Source organism: Microcaecilia unicolor, chromosome 1 (genome assembly GCF_901765095.1).
Source record: "Microcaecilia unicolor chromosome 1, aMicUni1.1, whole genome shotgun sequence".
NCBI classification, from domain to species: Eukaryota; Metazoa; Chordata; class Amphibia; order Gymnophiona; family Siphonopidae; genus Microcaecilia; species Microcaecilia unicolor.
This window is the reverse complement of record NC_044031.1, coordinates 549,498,659-549,518,089: the sequence shown is the minus strand read 5'-3', so window position 1 is coordinate 549,518,089 and position 19,431 is coordinate 549,498,659. Positions and strand designations below refer to the sequence as shown.

Below are 19,431 nucleotides of genomic sequence, written 5' to 3'. Positions count from 1 at the left end.
ACTGAATGAAATCTCTATAAACCTAGAGGATGTATGGGCAATTTGACAAACTGAAACTGCAAAGCTCCTGGACCAGATTAGTCATCCCAGAGTACTGATACAATTGAAAAATGAACTGATGGAACTACTGTTAGTAATATGTAATTTATCTTTAAAATCAAGCGTGGTACTGGAAGATTTGATGGTAGCCCATGTAACACCAATATTTGAAAAAGGGATCCGGGAAATTATAGACCGTGAGCCTGACGTCTGTGCTGGGCAAAATGGTAGAGACTATTATAAAGAACAATATTACAGAGCATATTCAAAAGCATGGATTAATGAGATAAAGCCAACATGGATTTCATGAAGGGAAATCTTGCCTCACCAATCTATTACATTTTTTTGAAGGGGTGAACAAACATGTGGATAAAGGCGAGCCAGTTGATATAGTTTATCTGGATTTTCAAAAGGCATTTGACAAAGTACCTCATGAAAGACTTCAGAAGAAATTGGAGAGTCATGGGATAGGAGGTAGTGTCCTATTATGGATTAAAACTGGTTAAAGGATAGAAAACAGAGAATAAGGTTAAATGGTCAGTATTCTCAATGGAGAGGGTAGATAGTGGGTTTCCCCAGGGGTCTGTGTGGGGCCGCTGCTTTTTAACATATTTATAAATGATCTAGAGATGGGAGTAACTAGTGAGGTGAGGCAATTAAATTTGCTGACGACACAAGTTATTCAAAGTTGCTAAATCGCGAGAGGATTGAAAAATTACAAGAGGACCTTACGAGACTGGGAGACTGGACATCTAAATGGCAGATGATGTTTAATGTGAGCAAGCACAAAGTGATGCATGTGGGAAAGAGGAACCTGAATTATAGCTAAGTAATGCAAGGTTCCGCATTAGGAGTCACTGACCAAGAAAGGATCTTGGCATCGTTGTTGATGATACATTGAAACCCTCTGCTCAATGTGTTGCGGCGGCTAAAAAAGCAAATAGAATGTTAGGTATTATTCTGAAAGGAATGGAAAACAAAAGTGAGGATGTTATAATGCCTTTGTATCGGTTCATGATGCGACCGCACCTCAAATACTGTGTTCAATTCTGGTCGCCACATCTCAAAAAATGATATAGTGGAATTAGAAAAGGTACAGAAAAGGGCGACGAAAACGATAAAGTGGATGGGACAACTTCCCTATGAGGAAAGGCTGAAGCGTCTAGAGCTCTTCAGCTTGGAGAAAAGAGGCTGAGGGGAGATATGATAGAGGTCTATAAAATAATGAGTGGAGTGGAACAGGTAGACGTGAATTGTTTGTTTATTCTTTCCAAAAATACTAGGACTAGAGGGCATACGATAAGATACAAAGCAGTAAATTTAATACGAATTGGAGAAAATATTTCTTCACTCAATGTGTAATTAAACACTTGAATTCGTTGCCACAGAATGTGGTAAAGGCGATTAGCTTAGCGGGGTTTTAAAAAGATCTGGTCGGCTTCCTAAAGGAAAAGTCCATAGACCACTTTTAAATTGACTTGGGGGAAATCCACTGCTATTTCTGGGATAAGCAGCATAAAATGTATTGAACTTTTTCAGGATCTTGCCAGGTATTTGTGACCTGGATTGGCCACTGCTGGAAACAGGATGCTGGGCTTGATGGACCTTTGGTCTGTCCGTATGGCAATACTTACCTAACTTATCATAGACTTTAGAGTTGATCTTCTCTGTCTTTCTGGGACATGGTTCTGAGATGGTAAGGGATCCTATTTCTTTCTTGCTTACCTCCCAGCTACTCAGTTTATTTCTGCTCTAGAATATCACAGAGGTGGGGGGTAGGGGGGTTGCTGTTATATTTTCTCAAACTTTCACAGAACTGTCCCCCAATATTCTACCTTATTCTGAATTACTCCAGCTCAAAATTAATTCTGATCCTGCTATCTTTTCTTCTTATATGGCACCATTCCATAGGATGGGATAACCTCTGTTAATCCCTCTCAGATGCTATTACAAAGTTTCCAAATCCACTTATTTTAAGAGGCTTCAATATTCATGTTGACTCCTGTTGCTGTTCCAGGGATGCTCAATTTCTATCTTTACTATCAGACTTAAGACAGTTTGCTACTGCAATGTCCCTCGTCAAAGGTCTTTGTACTAACTCATTCGAGATCACTGAACACCTCTGGATTTTTAATTTAGGGTAGTTCCTTGGTCTCAGCATTATTTTACAACTTTTTATTTACTTTCCTTTTTTAAATTGAAATGTAATAACTATTACAGGGGCGGGGGGGGGGGAGAAAGTAGAAAACTCCCAAATTACATAAATTAGAATTATAGACATTAAATAATATAGACATTAAATAATTATGTCCACATCAAGGATAAAACAACTGGCTTTACTGATTTGAATCAATTCATCAGGATAATATCACAAAAGATTCTACAGAGAGGAAAAAATACATCTAATCAAACCTAAAAGTCACTATTTAACAGACAAAGAATGATCAACCATTTTAGATGAAAGAAATAACTCTAAATGCGTAGGATCCAAAAAAAATGTATGAATGATTTTCATGTGTGACCAGATACTTACAGTGAAACGTCAAAACAACGTACCCCCGACAGCCAAAACTCAAGGCTTACACCGAAAGAAGGCTTTTCATCTTAACTGAGTTGGTCTGACCACATCAGGAAACATTAATACTGCTTGCCCACAAAAAGGTACAACTTTTAATTTACTTAATATATCAATTCCCATTCAGTCTGGTCCACTTTTTTTTTATCCTACTAGACATCTTCAACAATTGGATCCAACAACTTTGGCTCCTTTTAGTTCTTTTTTTTTAATTTTCTCTCAGTCATTGAGACAGCTACTTTCTTTCTTTCTTTCATTGCCATACTGGGACAGACCAAAGGTCCATCAAGCCCAGTATCCTGTTTTCAACAGTAGCCAATCCAGGTCACATGTACCTGGCAAGATCCCAGAACAGTAAAACAGATTTTATGCTGCTATCCTATAAATAAGCAGTGGATTTTCCAAGTCCATCATAAAGCCAAGATACTTACCTGTAGCAGGTATTCTCCAAGGACAGCAGGCTGGAATAATACTAAATACTGTACTGGATTCATTAGAACTATTGAAGCTGCTGAAATACTCTTCCTCTCATCATCAACTATGGTATCACAAAAGGTTGTGTCACCTAAAGTTGCTGACCAGAATGGCCAAGCATATTTGGAGTAAACACAAGACCAGAAACAATGGGGTCCTTTTACAAAGCTGCGGTCAAAAGTGGCATGCGGTAGTGTGGGCGTGTGTTTTGGGTGCGTACTGGACCACTTCTTATCGCAGCTGGGAAAACAGCCACTTTTTAATGGGACGGGAAAAGGGCGTGCTCAAAAATTAAAACCAGTGCATGCTTATTTACAGCCAGAGCTATTACCGCCAGCCACTGACTTATTGGTAAGGGCTCACACTCTACCTACATGGTAGCCATGCAGTGTACGCCAACGTGGCTGTGCTGCCAATTACCACTGGGAACGACCCCCATGATAGAAAACAGAAAAATATTTTCTACCATCGGATTCAGCGCACACCAAACTCGGAATTACCACTGGGCCCATGCGCTACCCCTGCAGTAGTATCGATTTGGCATGCACTACCCATGCGTTAGCCCTCCCGCAGCTTTGTAAAAGGGCCCCTTTTACAAAGCGATGCAACATTTTTACTTCACAGGTAAGAGAAGCCAAGAAATCATACTACAATAAACTTCTGAACAACTCCCTGAATAGATCCTGAATGACTTTTTACTTTGCTGTATGGGCTTACTGGTCACAAAATTCTTACTGAAAACACAGCTCTTTCAGTAGAAGAAAATTTAGTGCTGTATTTCTGCACAAAGACAACCACTTTGTAATCTACTTCTTCTACTCAATCCCCTTTGGAACAATCCTCCCCTTTATTAAAGGATTCTCAACCTGAATCACTTTCTCAGCTCCGGATTCCTGGTACTTTAGGTTCTACCCACTCTTGGCCAACATTTCAAACAGTGGTACTGTCTTCATTATACAAACTTCTTACAAAAGCGAAATCAACTACATGCATTCTTGATCCCATTCATTCCAGTTGGCTGAAAATTCCATCTTTGGAACTTATGTCATTTCTGGTTTCAGTTATCAGCTACAGACTCACTTCTTGTTCAGTACCAGCCTCCTGGAAACATGCAATTTTCATACCTATTCTGAAGATGGCATAAGCTTTTCCATCTATTCCATCTAATTATTGAAGTGCCTAATTTACTATTTTTATCCAAACTTATAGAGAAAATAGCATTTTCACAATTAAAAACTTTCGTAGATTGTGTCTTGATTTAACATCCTTGTCAGTCGGAATTTTGAACAGGACATAGTACAGAAACAATTATCACTGCTTTCCTTGGTGAAGTTCACTCTATACTCAGCAGTGGCGAGATACTGCACTGGCAGTATGGCTTAACTTGATGGCTGCATTTGATTTGGTCAATCATGTTCTTATTTTAGATCACCTTGAAAGTACTGGCATCGCAGGATTGGTATTGCTATGGTTCAAATCATTTTTTAAAAGATCATACTTCTGCAGTAACCTTAGCAACTTTGACATTTTCATCATACCTAGGAGATCAACCCACTGCTTCCATCCCACTCACAGGGCCTGATTTCCTATAGCCATTTGAAACCTTCATCACCTTAGATGTGGCAGATCCAGTGAAGATGGACCCAGGGATACTTTCTAGGACTCCAGGGCTGATCCTTAGACCTAGCCATCACACTCTGGAGCACTGTCTCATCCCTCTAGGCAACCATAGATTTCTCAATAGGCCCCTGTACTAGCTTTACTTTATGTTTACACTTCCCCATCACACCATGTTACCCTTCCACTGCCACTGGTGGCTAGATATGCTACTACTAGACCCTGTGCTTTCTTCTTCGTCACTCCTTCACTAAGGAATGCTCTTCCTGAATACCTTCCAGCTGAACTTGAGCACAAAAAGTTTAAGGCATCCCTGAAAATCTACTATTATACACAGGTTTTTGGCCTACAGAGTCTCTAAGCTCTAGGAGTTGAGACTGCCACACGAAGATGGAATGTATAACTCTGTTTTTTTTTTTGGTAACTATCATTGTGAGATGTGTTTATTTGATTGGTCAGTGTCATCACTGTGATGAGTGTATGGGTTAATTGTTTATTTAACTAAGCTCTCTGCTATACTGGGATGATTATTCTATTTTAAAAATAGGAGTCCTTTTCCTTTTTTTAAAAACTTTTATTTGTAAACTGCTCTGAGATGTTTAATGAGAGCGATATATTAAACCTGAATAAACCATAAACCATGATTTTCAGCAGAAAGCTTGTGCTCTTAAATTTGACTGAAAATAAGGCACAAATTGGGAGCCTAACTTAGGAGCATAAATGTAGGAGCTCAACGTTTTTGAATACTTACCAGCTTCTTCAATACAGTGCTTGAGATCTTCTAAATCGTAATTCCAAAAACAACTAAAGTATATTTAGCAGTTTCTTCAGTACAGTTTTTGAGATCTTGTAAATGGTAATTCAAAAATTTTTTTAGATGACTTGAAAGCAATTTTAGTTAAGTCTTACCTAAGTGTTGATATGTTAGCAGTCCTGTAACCCATTTTGGTGGCTCAGTGAAGGCAGATTTCCCTCTCTAGTAAAGTACTTAGCTGAAATAAATCACTTTAGATATTATGAGGCCTGTTTACAAAGGTGCAGTGAGTTTTTGTATTTACTGCACATTAGTTGCAAAACTAAGGGGGGGGGGGAGTTTTTAATGTAGGCTAACATTAAGATGCGTTATTTTACTGTTAACCCCAATTATGATTAACTAGGTCTCATGGCATAAAATGGATCTTTGCTAAAATAGCACGAGTTACCGATGAAATAGAACTTATTTAATGGCAGCCCATGTTGATAACTATGCCCCTTAATATGTGGTAAGTGCAAAGCTTATGATGCATTTACTACAGCCCCATATATTAATTGACCTTGATCCTCAGTATCACCCCCCAATTTCCACCCTTTCAATCCCCCAAATAGTATCATAATCACCCTCCAATCTCTTTCCCAAGCAGTATCAGCATCATCAATTCCACAATTCCCCACAAGCACTTACTGGGAGTTTCCATGATTATATATCCCAGGCCTTCCTGCCCTGTTGTCTCCCAGGTTCAAAATGGTGCCTCTGACCAACAGCAGTAATCTTCTGGTACTACTGCTAGGGCTGAAGCTGCCAAATAAGGGTGAAAAATGAAACTACCTCTAGTGTAAAACATTATTTTGAACTTGGGAAGCTTCTGCTCTACCACAATACCACCATGTAAATCCCCCAATAAAGGCCAAATGTTGGGTAATTCTACTGCTTGGGGGAGGGTTGAGGGTGATAATCTACTACTTGGGAAGATTAAAGAGGGAATGATGTTGATAAAGCTTGAGAATGGAATCAGAGAGTTGATGCTGATATTGATTGAGGGGCCAATAATGCTTGAGAAGGGGATCCAAGGGTAGCATGGAGGGGTGTATAAGGATACTTTTTAAAGCAAGTAGAGGGTTAGGGTGCTGCTAGAGGCAATCAGGTTTGGTAATTCTTTTCTTACAGTGGTGGCGTCAACTACTACCAACAGCTTTGCATACTTACACATGCTCTCGAGGAGGCATTAGGTGGATCCTTGCTATCTGTAGTGGTGACACTACACAGTAACTTATTATGCACTAACTGAAAGCACTGTCCACACCCTATGTCTGCCCATAGCCTGCATTATTCCTGACTCATTCTGTGCTTAAGCATTTAATGCAGGTTTTTAAAATTATTATTATTGCTATTATGACATTTCTGAAGAAATAAACAAGTATAACATTTGACATGAAAAGACATTATATTTTAAGGAAAGCATCAAAAAGAAAGTAAAAATGAAAAAAACAAACCAATTTTTACAATGTAAGTCTGAGTCCCCAATAACAGAGATCAAGATGTAAAAAAATAAGATGAGATAAAAGGAGATTCACAATCACCTCTATAAAACAAAATTAAGGAAAAGCAAGTTAAATGCTATATACCCTAAGCAAGACACATAGGGCTCATTTTACAAGCGGCAGTAAGCCAAATGCGGGCTTACCGCTCACTGTATAGGAAGTATCGCCGGGCTACCACAGCAGCCCGGCGGTACTTCCCACCCCTAGCGCACCAACATTTCTGGTGCTACAAATATTTACTTTACTTGCCGCCCGGCCATTTCCTGTAGGAATATGAGACTTTCCTTTTACTAGTTGTGGTAAAAGGGGGCCTCAGCGCATGTGTAAAACACACGCCGACACCAGCACCGGAGAAGATCCAGAAATAAGAACTGGAGAAACTCTAGCATCTAGAAAATTCTGCAAATGTAATGTTTCACAAAGACTTATGTATTATTCTGATATTTCATGCTATATTTACAGGATTTTTAGCATGCTGCCCATTTTTACCATCTGGTAGCTGTTACCATGGTCCTGCACTAATGGTTAGTGTGCACTAAATCCTGCATTAATAGCTTGCCATGCTTTCATAAACATGTCCTATGTGCATTTATAGGAGTCTGCAAAGAAGCTACACAGATCTGCAACACAGCAAATGCAAAAAGAGAACCGATCGTTCACTGGGTAAATCTCTTATCTGCACCCTTCTCCTCCACTGCTAACTCCAGACTCTGTTCCTTTATCTTGCTGCACCATTGCCTGGAATAGACCTCCTGAGCCCTTTCGTCAAGCGCCATCTCTGGCCATCTTCAAATCTAAGTTAAAGCCCACCTTTTTGATGCAGCTTTTAACTCTTAACCCTTATTCACTTGTTCAGAACCCTTATTTATCATCCTCACTTTAATATTCCCTTATCTCTTGTTTGTCCTGTTTGTCTGTTCTAATTAGATTGCAAGCTCTGTCGAGCAGGGACTGTCTCTTCATGTTCGTGTACAGCGTCTAGTAGCGCTTTAGAAATGATAAGTAGTAGTAAGTAGTAGTAGTAGTAAATGATACCGTTATTTAAAATACTTGACATGGTCCACATTTCACCTACAAATGGGCTGCCTCTGGGGTTAAAATATACCAGGGAGGAGTGCCTGAGATGCACACTCCCAATCTAAGTGGATCTTTTACAAAGGCACGGTAGTGTTTTTAGCGCATGCTAATGATTAGTACGCACTAAACATTAGAGGTGCCCATAGGAATATATTGGCGTCTCTAGTGTTCAGCACACGCTAAATTGTGCACCTTTATAAAAGGACCCCTAAATGTGTTAGTGCTTAGCACAAAAGCTTGAAGCACAACTAAGCACTGGTTTTCCTTAGTATGTGTAATATTCCTTTTCTATATTAAAACAAATATTTAAATGAGATATCCTTTGTCTTAAATAAATAAAAACAAATCTATAGTTCAACAAAACACTGTTTTACTCATTTCTTTCATTCACTGCTGTCAAATATTTCTAGCAATTACTTTTTACTTTTTTAATTACCAGAAGAAAAATGAAGCAGTTAATTGATATGAATGTAAAAGAAATTCAATCATTTTTAAAATATTTATTTCATTGAACTGAACAGCCTTGCCATACTAAGAAAACATTTTTGCAAAGGTTAAATAAAGTATTTCATGGCAACTGCTACTTCTTAGTGAATGTGTAACAAGAAACATGAGCCAGACAAAGTTGAACAAGTTGATTTTCTTTTCAGTCAGAGAATGTGCTATCTAAGACCTTGTCCTAACTCATTTTATTCAAGTGTAAGTCAGCAAGTCAAGTATGAACTAATGCCTGGAGGAAAGTCCCTGACTCCAAAGGTATGGATTATTTCACATTTATCTTACGATCTGCTCTTAAAGTTCTTAAAATTCACTAACTTGGCAAGTCAGGAATTACCATGAGAAATGAAATAATTTCATAACTGTGAAGTCATCTCACATTCCATGAATCTGACACTTGTAGGGCTTGTCCATGATCAGGCCTTCATCTGACCTTTACATAATCCCTGTTCAGTATTTTATTCAGCATGGAAACAATTAAAAGGAAGTGCCACATAATAGTCCAGTACAGTACAAATTACATCCTTCAGTCCAAATGGAAATATATTGATAAATTAACTGACACAATTCAATATTGTTGACATTTTAAATTAGGTCTCCTTTTTCAAAGATGCGCTAGCGATTCAGGCAAAGCAAATGCGACAAAGTCCACAGGAATTGAATGGGCTGTGCCGGAATTGCTAGCGGGCTTTGTATCTTATCTTATCTGCATAATCAAAATGTAATATACAGCATAAAAGCCAATGCTGCTTTCTAAAGTATTAAGTTCTATGAATACTAATACACTATTTTATGTATTTGTATTTATTTCATAACACATTTGTTAACTGTGCAACTGGTTACTAGCCATTCAGTGTGACGTGCAAGAATTAACCAAATAAACTCAACTAGTATTTGCAAGACAAAAGCCTATAACTTTTCATAAAATGGAAAACTATATAATGGTTTTTCATTTTCTTAAAAAACCCAGAATCACACAGGTAGTTATTTTAAAACCTCTATTCATGTTTTGGACATCTGAAAACGGGCATTTAGACATCCACATTGCACGGACATTGTAATCTTGATTTTATAAAGCTGGGATATGGATGTCTAAAACTGCAGTACGTCCCAATGGCAAGGGGGTGAGCTCTGGGCTATTTTTTGCAGGACTAGGGAGAGGCCAAAATATTGACGTTCAACTCCGATAGCAGAAGGGTAAGAGGCATCCATATCCAAAAAGAAGGATTTCCATATTTTGACCTGGTAATTTGCATGTTCAGGTTACAGAAAGGTGCTCTGACTGAGGGAAGTCATAGGAGGAATCTCAAAAAAAAAAAAAAAAAGAACAGAAAATTACAAAGAGCTGCAGAGAGTTTTGAAGCAGTGACTTGTGGTTTCTGTGCCCTGGTTTTCAGCAAGCTGCTCTAGCCATTATGCTCTTCCTCCAAGTGGATACCTAGTTGGTCATTTTTTATGTATGTTCCTCTGCTGCCACAAAGACAACCATGTCCTTTGTTTTGCCCTGTTCATGGTTTAGATGTTTCAGTTTGTAAAATGGATGATCATGCTGGGCATAGCCAGCACTTGGACGTCCATTTAGAACAGGATCGCCACACAACCGACTGTTCTAATATATATGAGAACTGGACAACTGTATATGATGTACAGACTTGGACATCCATATTCTGAATTAGACATACTTTCTAAACTGCAGCTCATACTGTATGTACAAAGTGTTAAGGCTATAATGCATACTGACTGCCCATATACACTATAAAATGAAATGTGTGCCTAACAATATTACAGCAAAGTAACGATCAAAAGGTTAGGTCCCAGTCTATACTGAAAGGAATTTGATTTTAAGCTGCTGCAAGAAAACAAGTGTTCAATGTTTTAAACATTTACAGACCCATTTTATGCAGGGCATAGAAGTTAGAAATGAGATATCCAGGCCAGGATGTCTCAAGTTTCACTAATATTATAGAACAGAATCTGAATATGTAGAGGAGAAATGGATACTTAAATGAATACTTACATGCCAATAACATCTACACTTTTATCTTTGCCATTTTAGAAATATAGGTGAAAAAAAATTACTGGGGGATTAATAGGAACAGTTTGCTAAAACCTAAATGTGCTTGGTAGCAGTTATAACTCCTGATGTTAATCTTTTAGGACATAGACATTTTCCCTGAAATTCTATAAATGGCATTTAAAATTGAATGCACAAATGTAGGCATACATCCAGTATACATGCACAATTTAATTAATGAGCCAGTTAGCATTGCTAATAGTCAGTTATTGGCAATAATTGGCCTTAATTGAAATTTACACGCACATTTTTTATTTGTACGGCTCCAAAAAGGGGATGCGGCCGGGCCATGGGAGGGTCATAGGCAGATCAGGGGAATTCCTAGAATTTATGAACGGTATTATAGAATAAGGGGGATTTGTGCCTAATTTAGACACAAGCATTTACACCAGGGTTTACATGGTGTAAATCCTTGCATCTAAAGTGAGGCACTTACCACTGGATTCTATATTTTGATCATAGCATTCCATGCGAAAATCCAGGTGTATTCTGTAACAATGTGCCTACCTTCATTGGCTTAATAAGCTAATTAGCATTGCTAACAGCACTTAACAAGCAATTATGAGTAGCCTAGTGGACTTTGATCCTGGGGAACTGAGTTCGATTCCCACTGCAGCTCCTTGTTACTCTGGGCAAGTCGCTTAACCCTCCATTGCCCCTGGTACAAAATAAGTACCTGAATGTAAACTGCTTTGACTGTAGTTGCAAAAACCTCAGAAAGGTGGTATATCAAGTCCCATTATTTAAAATGTAGCTTCTCCCTCGAGGGCAAAGTTAACCATAAAGGTTCCTACTTCGCTCGAAATTTATCTCCCAAGGCAGTGTCCAAGGCAAGAACTTCAGCGCCGTTTATAGAATATGCTTAGAACGTTATTCTTTCGGTAATATTTATAGAATTTGGTATTAAGTCCCCGTCTGAAATGGGGAATAGACGTCTATTAACTTGCACTCTGTGGTCCTATCCAAAACACGCCCAGACCATTCCCCCTTCCATTTGCAGACACCTGGGTTTGAGATGTGCATATCCCTGCTTGCTTTGTAAAATGGGGACTTAGATAAACATGCAAGACAAACATTTAACTGTCTGTTTATGCATGTCTTAACTATGAACAGCCCTTCAAAAATGACCTCCTTAGCTTATAGAAGGGTAGTCAACTCTGGTCCTTGACTGCTGCAGTCAGTCAGATTTTCAGAGATACATCTGCACAAAATGGAGGTAGTGCATGGAAATGCATCTCATGCACAATCAGTGTAGATATCTTAAAAACCTGACCAATTTACAGCACTTGAGAACAAGAGTTGCTTAGCCCTAGCTTAGAGCATTGCCTTCTTGGAAAAGCCAACTCCAATTTTAATTACAGTATGGGACTCTTTTAAAAGACCCATTCCAGACAATCCAAGTGGGCTACATTAACACCAGATCCACAGTAAACAAAACAGCAATTGTAACAGACTGGATCATGACAGAAAACCTTGACCTACTCTTCATCAATGAAACCTTGATCCACGATCAAAAGGACCCCATAATCCTAGACCTACTGTATGTCCCCCAGGATACAAAATCACACACTGGACCAGGAAGGAAAAGAGAGGAGGAGGCAAAGCACTAATCTATTGATCCGAGTATACCACCGAAACCAATGCCGAGTCCATGACACCTCAGCTTGAAACTGCCTCAATCAGAATTCACAACAAAACCCTACATGATCATCTGAATTGTGTTCTGTTTTACAGACCTCCAGGTAACTGGAACGAAGCACAGACCAACTTCATGGACTTCATCTGAAATACATGTGTAGCCAACTCTAATCTACTAGTACTAGGAGACATCAACCTTCACTTAGAAGACCCAAACTCAATCAGCGCACGAGAATGTAAGGAATTCCTATACCTATGGGACCTCAAATGGCCACAAATGCAAGTGGAGGAGTGGCCTAGTGGTTAGGGTGGTGGACTTTGGTCCTGGGGAACTGAGGAACTGAGTTCGATTCCCACTTCAGGCACAGGCGGCTCCTTGCGACTCTGGGCAAGTCACTTAACCCTCCATTGCCCCATGTAAGCCGCATTGAGCCTGCCATGAGTGGGAAAGCGCGGGTACAAATGTAACAAAAAAAAAAAAAAGCAACCCACGTCAAAGGGCACACAATTGACCTTATCTCTCATAAACTTTCAACAGACCAGAACCTAACAATAACAGATATTAAATGGTCAGAAACACCCTGGACTGATCACTATAAACTAAACCTATCCCTACACTGGTTGAAGAAGGGACCACACCTAATCCAAGACACACATGCACACACATCCTACATAACAAGAGGTCATGTAGACACGAAAACATTCTGGCAACTGATATACAATAATGAATGGACAGCGCAAACAGACTCCATAAACTACCTCTTGGAATGGGATAATTGATGTAAAAGCATGCTAGACGAATAGCACCCCTACGAACAAAAACATCACGTAAGCATAACCTGATACCATGGTTCAACGATGAACTGAAAAAACTAAAAACACAATCCAGGAAACTTGAACGAGCATGGAAAAAAACAAAGGATGAACACACACTCAACACATGGAAACAATCACAAAGGAAATACAAATACGCAATAAGACAAACCAAAGATCATACTATACAACTAAAATAGGGACAGACTACAAGACATGAAGAAATTATACCAAATTGTGAACAAACTTCTACATACCAACTTAGTCACCACTTCAACACAGACATCCCATCTGCAGATAAACTTGCCAAGTATTTCAATGAAAAATTGTAAATCTACGCAACACATTACCCCAGGACAACACTGACATCGAGAACTTCCTTAACGAACTGGACCCAACCACTGGAGAATACCTGGCCGACCGAACTTGGTTAAATTTCACCCTCCTTACCACTGATACAGTAGCACAGGCGATCAGCAGGTTCTCCAACACCCACTGCAAACTAGATACCTGCCCCAACTACCTAATGAAATCCACCCCTGAACGCTACATAGCCGACCTCACATCTCACCTAAACTACATGTTTCAGCTAGGCCTATTCCCTAAAGAAAATGGCAATATACTACTCACCCCGATACCAAAAGACACCACGAAAAACCCCCCAAATGAAATCACTAATTCGTCCAGTAGCATCCATCCTATTGTCAGTCAAACTGATGGAAAGTATGGTAGCCAAACAACTCACAGATTACATACACAAATTCTCAATACTACATGAATCACAGTCAGGTTTTCAGCCCTTACACATCACAGAAACAGTACTAATCACTCTACTAGCCAAATTCAAGCAGGAAATTTCAACAGGAAAAAACACTCTCCTCCAATTCGACATGTCTAGTGCATTTGACATGGTAAACCATAATATTTAAGATTACTAGATAAGTTCGGGATTGGTGGTAACATACTTAGCTGGATCAAAGGTTTCCTAACCATAAGAACCTATCAAGTAAAATAACTCAAACATATCATCACCTTGGAAAGCTGTCTGCGGAGTACCACAAGGATCACCGTTATCACCAATCCTCTTCAACCTAATGATGACCCTTCTAGCTAAGACCTTATCCAACCAAGAACTTAACCCTTTCATCTATGCAGACGATGTCACAATATACATTCCTTACAAATCTAAACTGAGAAATAAACAAAATAATCAAGACCAGCTTAAATATCATGGACTCTTGGGCAAATGCATTTCAACTAAAACTCAACAAAGAAAAAAAACACATTGTCTTGTCATCTCATTCCAACACAGCACAGCACAGACAACCCCACAATCATCAACACACCAGAATACACACTCCCTATCTCAGACAGCCTAAAAAACCTTGGAGTCACATTGGACCGCAACCTAACATTACATAGCCAAGTGAAAACCACAACAAAGAAAATGTTCCACTCAATGTGGAAACTCAAGCGCGTGAAACAATTCTTCCCGAGGGAAACATTTCGCAATCTAATACAATCAATGGTACTAAGCCATTCAGAATTTATGCGGGATGCAAACAACAAATCTTAAAGAAACTTCAGACAGCTCAAAACACGGTAGCCAGGCTCATCTTCGGGAAAACGCGATTTGAAAGTGCAAAACCCCTCCGCGAAAAATTACACTGGCTCCCAATCAAAGAACGCATTGCTTTGAAAATCTGCACTATGGTTCACAAAATAATCTACGGTGAAGCCCCGGGATACATGACAGACTTGATCGACCTACCAACTAGAAACACATTTGAATCATCACGAACGTACCTAAACCTGCACTACCCAAGCTACCCCTACAGAAGCACACAACTGTGGAACACACTACCAAAAGCCTTGAAAACCACGTACGACCATCTACAATTCTGGAGAACACTAAAAACTTACCTGTTTAAAAAGGCATACCCTACCAATCCAACATAAATGCCTGATCTCTGCAACAAAATAAAATGTACATACCACAACCCTTCCGAGTACGATTCCCTTATGTGGCTATACCACATAAACGTTATCTTACCACAACTTCACTATGTATTTGTTTACACCGGAGTCTGCAATCGCCTCTCCGGTACTATGTAAGCCACATTGAGCCTGCAAATAGGTGGGAAAATGTGGGATACAAATGTAACAAACAAACAAATAAATAAAGAGAAGTAATTTTTGTACTTACAGTATGTTAGCTGCAAAAACTAGTGCACGGTAAGTGCAAAGCCTGTGCAGTAAATGCAGCAGGCGTGTTTAGCGCCTGCCCTGCATTTACTGCACAAGGCAGAAACTTACCGCACTACATGCAGTGCCACATACTGTGTGGAAGCACCTGCACTATCTGCTACTGCAGATAACATGGTGCAGGCCCATGCACACATAAACAACTAATAAATCACAAGTGTGTTGTGGTGGTGCATTCCCACCTCCTAATACATTTCCCTAACACATATCTGATATCCTCTGACCGCTGATTCCCTTGACTCAAAGCCTTGTCTATGATCCTCCTTCAGGATGACATCTCCACCACTAAAGGTCTAAACCCAACATCTAGATATAAGCACTGCCTCCCCACCCAAGTTGAACCCTCACTACCTGGGGTCACCACTGGTGGTCCAGTGTAATGAGTGGATCAGTACTCCTCTGCGCCCATCTAGGGCTGTACCAGGATCCTAAATTGGTTCCATTACCCCTACCGGTATTCTCCTGGCACTACCACTAGAGGGCATTTTTCCATATAAGGAAAAATCTTTTATACTGGGTTACAATGGATATCTGGAGCCCCAAATGTGAGAAACGGTCTTGTAACCTTTTGGCCTCAAGTGCTTGTTATGTAGGATCTCTGAAAAATGTATTTTTCTTACTGTGGAATGATGAGTTCCCACTAGCTTTTATGGTGAACACTAAATTCAAAACCTGTTGGACCTTTATGCAGGACAGGATGCTCATACTTAGTCATGCAGATTTACTCTGCAGGATGACTCACTTGTTACCCAGTTACTGAAGCACCTAATTCTAAACAGCCAATTATTTGTGCAAAGAAAACAAGGCCACCAGTATTCAGTATGCATAAGTCAGCAGTTTTGGAGCATTGACCCCCTAATTCTATAACAGGCACCTAAGTTTAAGCGTCATATGCACACCTAAATGTATGGAATACTAACATATACGCAGGTGAATATACACTTACGTGCATAAATGCTAGCAAAGCGCTCAGAAGTATTTTATAACATATGTGCACAAATGCCTATGGGGTCCTTTTACAAAACTGTGGCAAAATGGGGCCTGCGCTGGCATTGGCACGTGTTTTTGACAAGCACCAAGGCCCCCTTTTACCTCAGCGGGTAAAAGGCAGGTCTTTTTTAAAAAAAGAAATGGCCATGCAGCAAGTGAAGCACTTGCTGCACGCCCATTTTGGAGGGAAGCACTTACCGACATCCATTGAGGTAGCGGTAAGGGCTCCCGGGCTAACCCGGCGGTAACCAGGCAGTGCATGTTACTGTCTGATTACCGCTGGGTACAAACTGGTGCTACAAAAATTTAAACATTTTTGTAGCGCCAGAAATGACACATACTGGGGGTACTTCCATTTTGGCAAGCAGTAAGCCTGCAGTGGGCTTACTGCCACTTTGTAAAAGACTCCCTTAGTGCGTAAACGCAAGGGGGGCTTCACTGGGGAGCAGCACGAGCAGAGCATAGGAAGGGCTCCCACTTTTGCACGTAACTTACAGAATATTGTAAGTCATGTGATAAAGTGCACAAGTAGGCATGCGCAAATATAGGCGTGTTGGTACCGACTTATGCTCATATTCTATAAGAACAATTACATGCATACGTTTTCTTACAGAATAGGCTCACTGCCTGCATCAGATGCCCAGTTACAGAATTGCCTCCGAATGTCTGGGTTAGCTGTGGGGATATAGTTATGGGAAAGCCGGCCTGTATTTAGTTCTAGCACCCTCACAGCTAACCTGGCAAAGATTGGACAGCCTTTTCTGAGCTCCTATCGACCAGTTAGCTCTGCGAGCACCAGTATTGAATATCACTGGTGTAGGTATAACTTCCAGTTCCTTCCTGACTCTGCCCACAGACCACCCTGGCACTAACTGTACAGTACCCACAGTGATCAGAGTGGATATTCAGCAGCACTGTATGGTTCAGTGGGAATGGTCCATTGAGTAGGCTCACTTAAACCTCTTTGAATATCTACCTGTAGGTGTTCACTTACCATTTCACACACTGATTCTAAATTAGTCTTATGTTTCTATGTTGTCCATTACTGAATCTAAAGAACAATGGAATTGTTTAAGTTATGCCCTTTTTATTGCATATAGAAATACTGATTTTAATTAAACAAGCATTAAGAAATTTGTATTCTGACAAAGCCATATACTGACTATCTGTTGCTCAGTACCAGATTCACATGAAACCTAAAAATATCAGTTTGTTTACCTCTCATGACTAAAGCATCTGGCTCCTGATGTAATTTTTAAACAGATTTGAAAAAATAAGTGCAAAGAAAACTTCAAAAAAGACTTCTAAAAAATATAATTCCTTAACATCAGTTCTGTTACCTGTGGGGATTTATGTGAGCGCCAGCAATACTGGTGACTATGGAGACTAGCCAGCACAACGTTTTCGTCAGTATCCACTTGGCCAAACCGCAGGGTCTCCTGTGTATCATTACAGATTACAAAATGGCTGAAGATCAATTCCTCTGCCTCAGGGCACTGGTTCTAAAGCAAAAGAATAAGAAAGCCAATGTGCATGAGATTGATGGCAAGATATTCAGCAGCTGTCTACCCACTGGCAATGGTTACTGCACAGAAAGACCTGTTGTCATTAACTCTGGTATAGAAAGTATTCTGCTCGTCCAAAATCAGCATTGCACAAAATTCCAAAACATATTTTGGTTTATATTCTCGACTATACAAATCTTCAACAATATTCTCCAGATGTACTGACCCTTAGTAAAAGTATTTGTAAAAAATTAAAATGTTTAAAATACAGTAGTGGTATATTGCTTACACAAGACTGGAGGCTTAAACATTATTATATTCTTAAAACTTGATAAAATCAATTGCACAATTCACAGTTTATATCAAGTGACTTTCTACAGGGCTTAAACATTTAGTTCTTTCAGTGAATAATACCTAGTTAGCTGTGTACATGGCTTGGTGGTCCACCCAAGAAAGCCTTACAATCATGAACAAATAGTATTAAGAATCAATGGTGAAAGGAGCTGAAGATAAGATCAAACACGATCAAGCTTCTATAGTTGGCACATATTCCTGCAGTATATAACAAAATTTTCTATGTCAACTTTTGTACCAGCTCCGAGGCATGCATAAATTTCATGAGAGAGCTCATTTTGGTCAGGCACTGAAACAAGTGAGAGAGGGGTAGATGTGCCTAGCCACCTAGGTTTCTTCTGGAGTTCAAATATACAATTTCACCTTCTGGGGTTTTGCTCCTTAATTTGAGCCTTCTCTATATATAGTTGCTGTCGGTTTTCTGAAATGGGGCCCTATATGTTTGGAGGATAATTTTATAGACAGACTCCTTGTGTAAGGTGGCAAAAAACATGCCTATTTTATAAAAAAAAGAAAGAAAAGAAAAGCAGGGACTTGCTTTTCTTTGCAAAATATTATGCATTCATTTAAGGTGCAATCATTTACATCAGCACCTACATTTTGCAATAATGCACATAAATTATAACATTCTATAACTACATCCGTCCTTGCTCACATTGCCCATACTCCCCCATGTGCACCATCACTGGCACAGTACATGCCGTCAAATCATGGCATGCATTTTTCTGCTAGGAGGTATTCTATAAAGGGTCATGTATGCATCTAAGTAACCACTTATGTATATACATGAATAGAATACCGCTTTATATGCATGTTTGCACCTAAAACTAAATGCCACCTTATAAAATTGCTCATACAGTGCTTGGCACTTATTTATTAGGATTTATTTACCGCCTTTTTGAAAAACTTCACTCAAGATGGTGTACAGTAAGAATAAATCAAACATAAGCAATAGACAATTACACCAGTAAAAATATTCAAATAACAATGCAAAGTACAGCATAGTATATTACTTACAATGTCAACACAATATGTAATAGAACATTTTAATTGACAGTGTAGGGTATAAGCAAAGAGAGAACATATAGATAGGTAAGAGAGTAAGAGGAGTTAGAAAATAAGGTGACTAATTTAAAGAAAGTTGCACATGAGGTCAGAGAGATGATTAAATGTTATCTCACCTAAGGTAGCAGTGGCTAAACATGCCCTGATGC

The 19,431-nt window shown here is 39.4% G+C and overlaps 1 protein-coding gene across 1 annotated transcript in view; it reads right to left on the bottom strand.

Moving 5' to 3' along the window:
• Window positions 1–19,431, bottom strand: part of VPS13B (vacuolar protein sorting 13 homolog B) — a 1,674,799-nt gene that overhangs the window by 341,623 nt on the left and 1,313,745 nt on the right. The window contains 1 exon segment of the mRNA XM_030217225.1: window positions 17,699–17,860. Coding sequence (XP_030073085.1) covers window positions 17,699–17,860 — 162 coding nt within the window.